At 40.5% G+C, this 11,151-nt stretch overlaps 1 protein-coding gene across 1 annotated transcript; it reads left to right on the plus strand.

The window, feature by feature from the left end:
- Nucleotides 1-5,746: 5,746 nt before the first annotated feature.
- Nucleotides 5,747-10,869, plus strand: KBTBD7 (kelch repeat and BTB domain containing 7). Its single transcript, XM_043579871.1, has one exon. The coding sequence runs from the start codon at nucleotides 6,249-6,251 to the stop codon at nucleotides 8,286-8,288; it is 2,040 nt and encodes a 679-aa protein (XP_043435806.1). The 5' UTR covers nucleotides 5,747-6,248; the 3' UTR covers nucleotides 8,289-10,869.
- Nucleotides 10,870-11,151: the final 282 nt, after the last annotated feature.

An 11,151-nucleotide genomic window follows, 5' to 3' on the forward strand; every position in this document is an offset into this window, starting at 1 on the left:
CAGGTGTCTACTTTCCCCGGGAGCTGGCCATGACTCCCCTTTTGCTGGCCTACAGGCATTCTGTTAAAACCTAACTAACTTCCTACTCTAACAACACAGGCGGAAGCAAGGGGATGTGAGCAGCTCTATAGAATAGCCTGCGCTGTGTGACAGAACTGAGGACCATGTTCCAACAGCTCTCAAGAAATTAAAGTCTGCCTCCTAGCACATGTATGAGCTTGGAAGCAGATCATTCAGCCCCAGAGGTGTCTTGAAATGACAGTGGTCCTGGTCAGCAGCTTCACTACAAGTTCATGAGACCCTTGAGCCAGAGGCACACCACTGAGCTGCTCAAGGATACCTGATTCTTAGAAATTGAGTAAATTAAAGTTGTTTTTAGCTGCTAATTTGGGCGTAATTTCTTACACTAAAATATGTAACTAATACACCCAATGACCTTTCATCTCATTGATTTAGTATCAGTTAATGATGCTTGCTTTGCCTGAATCAGCTGTTCCACTGGGAGTTACAAAATGGTGATGTTCTCATTCTTTCTACATTAATAGCTGGCATTCTTTACAGAAAGCTTTCTTTTGTTTTTCCTCTCACTTTCTCTGAGTTGAGAGATAATTTAATCCTATTTGAATCAGTATCATTATTATCTCCCTAGGAGTAGGCATTGCCCTCTAAAATAATTGATGTCTCTGGAGAATCTGATTTAACTTGAAATAATGTTCAATTACATAGGGAGTTTCAGGGTAAAGGTTAGAAACACAGAAACTAACTTTTGTTGTCACGTATTTTACATAACAGAAACATTTATCCAAGAAAATGTAAATATTAAAACATTGTGTGAATCAAAGCAAAATGAACATAGTCTAATAAGCTATGCTATGTCAAGTGTTAGATCACGTCATTTTCATAATTCTTTTTTTCCCAGAAGAAAACCACTAAATCCATAAACCCCAAAACATGATTTCTGCAAAACTTCACTAAGAAAGTGAAAAATTGTAAGAGGGAAAGCAGTAGAAAAGGGTACTGATTTGTTACGATTTATTCATTTGGTGATCAGTGTTAACACTCTATACATGCCAAGGAAGGGTGGGCTCTAAGAGGGAATGAGGGCAAAAGGAAAAGTGCTTCTTCAGCCAAAGGCTGAAGAGGCTCCACCTTCCTGGAAGGAAGCCCCGACCTTAGCACCACCAAGGTCTTTGCCCTTCCCTCGTCCTCCAGCTCTGGCTTTTCCTTCAAGCACACACTTTATTTGGAGGGAAAAAATCAAAAGTTGGAACTATGAACCTATTAAAATCTTGGATGCTCTTTTTTTCCAAACCTCTATATATGTACAAATAACTTGGGGATCTTGCCATGACGTAGATTTTAATTCAGAAGGTCTAGGGCCTGTCGTTCTGCATTTCCACAATTCATTTCATTTCCACAAGGTCCCAGGTCATGGCAGGTACTACAGACTAACAAACACCACTTGGAATAGCAAAAATCTAGGATCTCTATTATTCGGTGAGTACTTTCAGTTGTCATGCATACTATTTTTGGACAATGAGTTTCAATTAAACCTGTAATCCTGCTTCATTCAGATAGACTGATGAGCCTCTCACACTATAAAGATAAACTTGACATCTTTTAATTGTTAGTAGAAAAATGTTAGGAATCAACTAATAAGCCAATAATAAATCAGGGTTCTTTGTAAAAAAAAAAAAATCTGGAAAGCCAAAGTTTATTGCCTCATACACACAATACCTTTAGAATACCAAGGAATAACAAACTTTATTTAAAAAATAAACTTAGGGGCGCCTGGGTGGCTCAGTCGGTTGAGCGTCTGACTTCGGCTCAGGTCATGATCTCACGGTTCGTGAGTTCAAGCCCTGTGTCGGGCTCTTGCTGACAGCTTAGAGCCTGGAGCCTGTTTCAGATTCTGTGTCTCCCTCTCTCTCTCTGACCCTCCCCCGTTCATGCTCTGTCTCTCTCTGTCTCAAAAATAAATAAACGTGAAAAAATTTTTTTAAATAAACTTAGGGGTGGCTGGGTGTCTTGATGGGTTAAGTGTTGGACTTTTGATTTCGGCTCAGGTCATGATCTCCATTCATGGGATCGAGCCCTGTATTGGGCTCCACACTTACAGCACAGAGCCTGCTTGCGATTCTCTCTCTCCCTCTCTCTCTGCTCCTCCCCCGCTCACACATGCACTCTGTCTCTCAAAGTAAATAAACTTTAAAAAATAATACATAGGGGCACCTGTGTGGCTCAGCTAGTTAATCATCCAACTTTGGCTCAGTCATGATCTCACTGTTCATGGGCTCAAACCCTGCATCCAGCTCTGTGCTGACAGCTCAGAGCCTGGAGCCTGCTTCAGATTCTGTCTCTCCCTCTCTTTCTCTCCCCCTCCCCTGCTTGTGTGCTCTCTCTCTCTCTCTCAAAAATAAGTAATTAAACATTTTTGAAAAATAAATAATAAGTAAATAAACTTAGAGATATTTTTCCTCTTTTTTAAAAGTCTATTTTGTTTGTTTTGACGCGGGGCTTGATCCCATGAACCAGGAGATCATGACTTGAGCCAAAATGCAGAGTCAGATGCTTAACCAACTGAGCTACCCAGGTGCCCCAACTTAGAAATATTTTTAATTGACTTTGAAATTGAGTCAAGGGATCTAAAATCAGCAAACTACTACAAACAGTCAAAAAATTAAAAGACACAGTCTTTAAAAGCATATTCTTGTGTTGGTGGTCAATAATGATTAGAAGGATGTGGAGGCAGGTGCTTCCAGGTTGCTGGCAATGTTTTATTTCTTAAGCTGAGTAGGGTTACACAGGTGTATTCATTTTGGAACGAAAACTGGGAGGAAGGGGTTCCAGAAAGCAGAGTACTCAAATACATGGAAACCAGTCCACAGAAACAATTTCCAGAAGTCCATGAGACATACACGCATGCACATACACACAAAGTCAATCAGGAGCAACATTCAGAGGGAAAGGTGAGAGGCGTTGCCCCAGGGAAGAGGATGTCTGATCTGTAAGAAAGGAATGTTGAAGTCACCCAGAAATGGAAATGGTGGCAGTACCAGTGAGACACTTCAGCCTCCTCAGAAGAAAAGGGCCAGAGTAGATCCTGCTGTTGGAAACATTCATGAGCAGAGTTGAAGTTAAACATTTCTGAAGAACTAGGGGCTCCTGGGTGGCTCAGTCCGTTAAGCATTCGACTTCAGCTCAGGTCACAATCTCAAAGTTCGTGAGTTCGAGCCCCGCATCGGTCTCTGTGCTGACAGCTCAGAGCCTGGAGCTTGCTTTGGATTCTGTGTCTCCCTCTCTGCCCCTCCCCTACTCATGCTGTGTCTCTGTCTCTCAAAAATAAATAAATGCTGGAAAAAAAAAAACATTTCTGAAGAACTAAAACCATGATTGTTGATGACTGAGGTGTAATTGCCAAGCAAAAACAGTTCTTTTATCTTCCTGTCAAGAAGAATATGGAGTCCATTGTAAAGGATTATGCAAATTATAAGAAATCTTGAGGAAACACAGAAAATAAAGGACTTTATTTTAGTGCTGTTAATGAAGTTGTGGCAGGAATTTAAAAAATAAAGTCTTTAAATAAACTGATAAAATGGGTATACCAATTTATATTCCTATGATTAGTATATGAAGGTTCCAAAGAGAACCTACCAACACCCTGTCTCTATCATCACCAACATTAGCATTTTTGACCTTTTTAAGTTTAGCCATTCTCATGGGTGTGCAGTGTTTTCTCATGAATTTAATTTGCATACATCTAAGAATGAATGACAGTGAGCAGCTTTTTCATGTTTTTATTGACCACTGATTTGTGAATTACAGATAGATATATATATAGATTTAGATATATATGTAGCTTTCGCCTATCAAAAGCAGTGAAAAAAAAGGGCAAGCATAGCAATATATGACTTACCTTTTTTTTTCCACTGCTTTTGATAGGCAAAAGCTTGTAATTTTGTCAAAGTTCATTTTACCATTTTTTTTTTTATGATTGGTGTTTCTTGTGTCCTAAAATCTTTGCATACCTCAGAGTCAGATTTTTTTTTTTTTTAACATTGTGTACCAGTTGTTCAGCACCATTTGTTGAACAGACTTTCCTCTCCCCATTGAATTGCTGGGTTTCTAAAACCCATTAGAAACCAATGCTGGGTTTCTAAAATTTTAAATTCAGTACCTCAGTTGCATTAGCCACATTTCAAGTACCCAGGAGCTATCCGTGGCTTCTGGCTACCTTATCAGTTAGCACAGACATGAAATGTTTGCAGCATCACAACCTACTGTGGCAGCACTGCTCTAGAATTTCAGGCACAGTACCAACTAAATACTTTGGATTCTGTAAAAGGTCATCTAAACCAACTAACAAAGAGCAGATATAAGGAAGTTAAAAATCAATCACTGAACTGATACACAGTACCTAACAGTCAAATTCAAAGAAACAGAAAGTAGAATGGTGGTTGCCAGGGGTTTGGGAGAAGGGGGAAAGGCGAGTTACTGTGAATGGGGACAAGCTTCAGTTCTGCAAGGTGGAAATAGTTCTGGAGATGGATGGTGGTGATGGTTGCAAAACAACGTGAATGTACTTACTGTCAAAGAAATGTACTCTTAAAGAATTGTTTCAAACGGTAACTAATGCATATTTTACCAATATAAAAAAATTGTAAATTGCTTTTTTCCCCAGCTGTTTTAGGGCAGGGGAGAAGCAATCAGTGTTACTAATGAGCTAATTCTCTCAAATGTATCAGAGGGATACCCAACAAAGGTACAGGAGCCCAGAGCCCTGGAGTATTTCCAGTAGAAGCTCTTCAGCTAATAGGAAAAGAGAGCAAAACAATTGTTATTCTCCTGCTATGTGTTATCCACCTATCAATGTAATACTAAAGATTTCATTAAGTTGTGGGAACACATGACAAGCTAGCGGCAAAAGCAACATACTTTTTAAGTAAAACTTCTCTGAAACAGAACAAATCCCAATCTTTAAGCACTTGATTTTGACAATTTAATAATATTAGTCAATACATATATAAAACACTTTTGTAAAGCATAGACTGAACTATATTAATTCAAAATATTAGGACATGTACGAATAGGAAGCTCTGAGGATCTTGTGCTTTAGTACAATACAAGGTCTGTTTAAATATTTTAAAATTCTCGTTTAAACTCCTTAATAAAGACAATTCCATAATCTTCAACCGATTTGTGGAAATGAAAGGAGCAGTATTAGACGACTTGAAAACACTAATATTAAGAACTTTATGAAAATAATCTTGCTCCCCAGGAGGAAGTATTTGGTGAGATAACCCACCTCTTTATGTGCCTGCTTTGCATTTTTGAGGCCACCTATATGCGATCCTCTAGGACCTCATCTTTGAGACATCCTAATGAACCTACGGATATCGTTTAGTATTGAAAATAATTGTAATAACCTTCGGAACCTTTCAAAAGAAGCGACACTAAGAACTGGAAGTTTTCTTGCAGAAATTGCTCACGGTTTCACATGCGGGTACGTTATTTTTTAATAAATTCCAAAAGAAAGGCTAACAATGATTGAATCTATATTCTAGGTACGGTGTTCAGCATGTAATTATTCTAATCAACAAATATGTATTGACGCGTCCTATGCAATTTATCTCATTTCACTCCAATCCTATGAAAACTATTATCCCCATTTTATAAAGACGAAAAAGTTCTCAGAGAGTAGTCACATAAGGAATACTAAAACAGAGATCTTGCCCTGGAACTTCAAAGCCAATTCTCCAAACCAACAAACCCAGAAGAACTAACGCTTTCAAATTCTGTTAACTAAAACAGTCCGCCCTAAGAAACCTCGCGATATCACTCAAACTACTACTCCCAACATGCACAGCGGCTTCGGTCCGTCCGCCTATCCCCTTGATTTTGGAGGGCCCCAGCGTGCCTCGAGGCACGAAAGGCAGCCTGGGGGTTGTAGTTCTCGTGGACGCCTACCGGTATTGCCAGCGCGGCAGTGGCGGCTTTCTCGGTTCGGTCCAGCGGGTCTTGTAAGGTAGCTGAGACGGAGAAAGGGCGCGGAACTGGAAAAGGGTGAGTCAGGCACTGTCTACGCGATAAAGGGAGGCGGCGCCGCGGCGTAGAGCTGAGTTAAGTAAGTGCGGCCCCTGCTTATTCAGGGACGCCGCGATCTAGCGCCAGCGAGAAGAGGGCGAGGAGGAGCCAGAGCCCGGTCCTTGCACCCATTCTCGCCCTCGCACCCCGCCGCCATCTCCATCATGCAGTCCCGGGAAGAAGCTCCGCGCTCTCGCCGCCTGGCCAGTCCCCGCGGCGGGAGGAGGCCCAAGAGGATTTCCAAGCCTTCAGTTTCGGCTTTTTTCACGGGCCCGGAGGAGCTGAAGGACACGGCTCATTCTGCAGCTCTGCTGGCACAGCTGAAGTCTTTCTACGACGCGCGGCTGTTATGTGATGTGACCATCGAGGTGGTGACACCTGGCAGCGGGCCTGGCACCGGCCGCCTTTTTTCCTGCAACCGTAACGTGCTGGCTGCCGCGTGTCCCTACTTCAAGAGCATGTTCACTGGTGGCATGTATGAGAGCCAGCAGGCGAGCGTGACCATGCATGATGTGGATGCCGAGTCCTTCGAGGTGCTGGTCGACTACTGCTACACAGGTCGCGTGTCGCTAAGTGAGGCCAACGTGCAACGCCTTTACGCGGCCTCTGACATGTTGCAGCTCGAGTACGTGCGGGAAGCTTGTGCTTCCTTCCTAGCCCGCCGCCTTGACCTGGCCAACTGCACTGCCATCCTCAAGTTCGCTGATGCCTTCGACCATCACAAGCTGCGATCACAGGCCCAGTCCTTCATCGCCCACAACTTCAAGCAGCTCAGCCGGATGGGTTCAGTTCGGGAGGAGAGTCTGGCAGACCTGAGCTTGGCCCAGCTGTTGGCCGTGCTGCGTCTGGATAGTCTAGACATAGAGAGTGAGCGGACAGTGTGTCACGTAGCGATGCAGTGGTTAGAGACGGCTCCCAAGGAGCGCGGTCCCAACGCTGCGGAGGTCTTCAAGTGTGTCCGCTGGACACACTTCAGAGATGAAGATCAGGATTACCTGGAAGGGCTGCTGACCAAGCCCATTGTGAAGAAGTACTGTCTGGACCTTATCGAAGGGGCCCTGCAGATGCGATATGGTGACATGTTGTACAAGTCTGTGGTACCAAAGCCAGAGAGCAGCAGCAGCTCTGTTGTATCTGTAGCAGAAAATCCACCTCAGAGACTGGGTATGTGTGCCAAGGAGATGGTGATCTTCTTTGGACACCCTAGAGACCCCTTTCTCTGCTATGACCCATACTCAGGGGACATTTACACAATGCCATCCCCTTTAACCAGCTTGGCTCACACTAAGACTATCACCTCCTCAGCTGTCTGTGTCTCTCCAGACCATGACATCTACCTGGCTGCCCAGCCCCGGAAAGACCTGTGGGTGTATAAGCCAGCCCAGAATAGTTGGCAGCAGCTTGCCGACCGCCTGCTGTGTCGCGAGGGCATGGATGTGGCCTACCTCAATGGCTACATCTACATCTTGGGTGGGCGAGACCCGATTACCGGCGTTAAATTGAAGGAAGTAGAATGCTACAGTGTTCAGAGAAACCAGTGGGCACTGGTGGCTCCTGTGCCCCATTCCTTCTATTCCTTTGAACTAATAGTGGTTCAGAACTATCTTTATGCTGTGAACAGTAAGCGCATGCTGTGCTATGATCCTAGCCATAATATGTGGCTGAACTGTGCTTCTCTTAAACGTAGTGACTTTCAGGAAGCCTGTGTCTTCAACGACGAGATCTACTGTATCTGTGACATTCCAGTCATGAAGGTCTATAACCCAGCCAGGGGAGAATGGAGGCGGATTAGTAATATTCCCTTGGACTCAGAGACCCACAACTACCAGATTGTCAATCATGGCCAAAAGTTGCTTCTCATCACTTCTACCACCCCTCAGTGGAAAAAAAACCGGGTGACTGTTTACGAATACGATACCAGGGAAGACCAGTGGATTAACATAGGTACCATGTTAGGTCTTTTGCAGTTTGACTCTGGTTTTATTTGCCTCTGTGCTCGCGTTTATCCTTCCTGCCTTGAACCTGGGCAGAGTTTCATTACTGAGGAAGACGATGCACGGAGTGAATCTAGTACTGAATGGGACTTAGATGGATTCAGTGAGCTGGACTCAGAGTCAGGAAGTTCAAGTTCTTTTTCTGACGATGAAGTCTGGGTGCAGGTAGCACCTCAGCGAAATGCACAGGATCAGCAGGGTTCTTTGTAAATATTTTGAATCACTAAGATGTTTCTACTGCTATGGAATGTATCTTTAAAAGATATCCTTTCCTTTTCCAAAAAAAAAAAAAAATGTTGATTAGGACTGCAGATTTGGTTTAGAAAGGGTTATGTTTGAATTATTAATGTAATGTTACAAAATTTTAACAGTCCAGGAGATCAAACTATATAATAATTTACTGTGCTAAAAGTTGAGATTAAAATATGCAAAAAACAAACTATATAATTGATTAGAATGCTTGGTGGTTTTTTTCATTGTTTGAGTATTTGTTGCACCAGTGGATTGTTTTGGTTAGTTACACTGTTTATATTTTAACGATCTACCTTAGTCTTCTGTTAACTTCATAATTCTGTTTAGTGCTGCAAGGAATTTAACTTTTTAATTTTCATAGTATAAAATTGGACTAGAAGTTGTTTGTAGGGAGTTGAAGGTTTATATTTTCCTTCAGAGTAATGAAAGTAGATTTCCCAAGTTTTGAACTAGCCAGTTTTTAGTATTATAAGTTAATATAGTTTGTTCAATTTGGTTTGGTTTTCTCCTCAATGCAAAGGAAAAAATCGGATATATATAGAGGTTATAAAATAGAGATTTCGCTTTGATAATGTGCAGAATGGTCTTAAGCGATCACAGAAAGTAAAAAAAAAAAAAAAATCAGGATTCTACTGCTTTAAAAGAAATTTCACTTTTAATTTTGGAATATAAAATGTATTTTCTAAAAGTGACCATTTTTCTATCTTAAAAAACATCCATTCTGGTAGTGTCACCAATTATTTAAACACCCTTCTAAACCAAAGGAAAAAAAAGAAAAAGAAAAAGTAACTTGCTTTGTAAGATCATATTTTTAATCTATCTCTTGTACATGCTTCATTGAATCAAAGGAACAATCCTTTTGTTCACTGGACATATGCTTGAGTAATGTAAATTTTTATCCATTGGTCATTCCTAGTCTTAAAAAGTTTATATGCTCTCCTAAAATATTTTGGCTGTATAGTTTTGGTGTTCATCTTAGAGGATTCTTCAGCAGGAAGTGATTTATTCTTTACTGTTTTTGTGAGGTAATACTGGTTTTGAAAATACGTTTAAGCTAAAAAGAATATTTTATTGAGATCAGTGGTTGCTGCGTCTATCAACTCTAAAATCAAGTGCCAGCAGAGAACTTTAAAACTTTAAGCTGTGTATGGAGCTGTTTTGTGTAGCATTGAAATGTTCTATCAAGTTTTGTCAGTCACTGTATATGATTATCAGCTTGAAGGTATTTTTGTATGAAAAGTTGACAGTTAAAGAACATAAGTGGATGATGGCATTTGGGGCCAATAGTGAAAGTATGTTTCCTCTAAAATATTTCCCTAGCAGTGGTATATATACATGGTTATTTTATTAGGGTATTTCTCTGTGAACCATGCTGCAGTCTTTGCTTTTTGTCTCTTTGTTTGTTTTTGTATCACCATAAAGTAAGGGAAAATCCAGAAATAGAGACTAAATCACACAAAATTGATCTTGTTAAATACAGAGAAATATAGGTGCTTACCTTTTGAGGGTCTCTTAACACATATGATTGTCACAATGCATATCCGTGATAAATGGTGTACATAATATAGATGCTTCTAGCCTATAAATTTTTCTATACCGACGTAGAATCCTCTTTCTGCATCTTTGTTCCACATGTTAATTCCTCTTCTGTTTATTCTCTAGTAGCCGAATGCCAGCATTTTTTACACCATGGCACAGTACTGAGAAGTGTGCTCCAGGATAGGGAACTGAATTTTGAATGAAAAAAGAGAGGGAGAGAGAAAAGGATTTAAAAAAACAAGCACAGAAATGTTTTCTTAGCCATTTTCATTGGGCATCTGAAGAGTCCATAGGACGTTCCTGTTTAACATTATTTCTAGTGAAATAAGATTCTTGCTCTAGCAATATGTTCCTAAGAATGTCTTCCCTCAAAACAGTAAACATGCTCTAGTGGCCTAAGGCTACTTTTTGTTCGTTGTGGTATCAGGGATGTTGTTATAAGCACTGGTCTCAGCTTAGAAAGCTGTTTCTTAATAGTGTTATTTTTGGGCCAAATTTCTTCACCAGTAACTTCTTTTTGATAGCTTTTTGTTTTGTTAGGTTGAAGTAGGACAGTGCTGATCTCAACCAGATTATCCATCTGCAGAATTAAGGTATGCAACTAATTGATACAAGACAAATTCTGTAATTTGTCATTTTCATCCTTCGAGTTAAGTACAAGCTAATTAGCAGTAATATCGTGGTTTACAAAGAAGTTTTTTGGGGGAAGAATTTTGGTTTTGTGATATATTTGTGAATTAGGGAATAGATGTTAACCATTATTTTATAGATAAGTGATTTGTATATGGTTAGTTACAAATAAAAATGGCACTAGAACCCAGGCCTTCTGAACTCTTAATTTAGTGTTTCTGATAAATGTAGAATACCCTTGCTTGTGCAGCAAGTGACCCAGCTAGCAATGTTGAAGTCCCTTCTTGATGGGAAAGCAACTTTGTCTCAGTTTTACAATTAATTGACACACCTTTTAGCAAATGCTCAATAAAATATTGTTTGCAGGGGCTCTTCTTTGTGAGATTTAGAAGGATCTTAATTATTTTTTTGTATCTCTATGTCTGAAAAGCTCAGAGAATCCAAATTATTTTACATACTTCAAGTGATAAGTGTCATTGGCATTTTCAGAAGGATAAAAGACTAATTTAGCAAATAATTTGCTTAATTTGGGTTTAGGATTAAATTTAAATGATAGTTCCTTTCTTTCTCATCTAGTTGTAATGTTTTTTCTGCTTTGTACCTGGACCTGATGAATGTGTCGAAAGTTTTTGACTCATTGCCCAGAAAAATG

The sequence above is a fragment of the Prionailurus bengalensis genome, chromosome A1 (genome assembly GCF_016509475.1).
Source record: "Prionailurus bengalensis isolate Pbe53 chromosome A1, Fcat_Pben_1.1_paternal_pri, whole genome shotgun sequence".
Lineage (NCBI taxonomy): Eukaryota > Metazoa > Chordata > Mammalia > Carnivora > Felidae > Prionailurus > Prionailurus bengalensis.

What these genes read in the sequence shown, in the direction of transcription:
- KBTBD7 (XM_043579871.1), top strand. Translation starts at nt 6,249, where the DNA reads ATGCAGTCCCGGGAAGAAGCTCCGCGCTCTCGCCGCCTGGCCAGTCCC.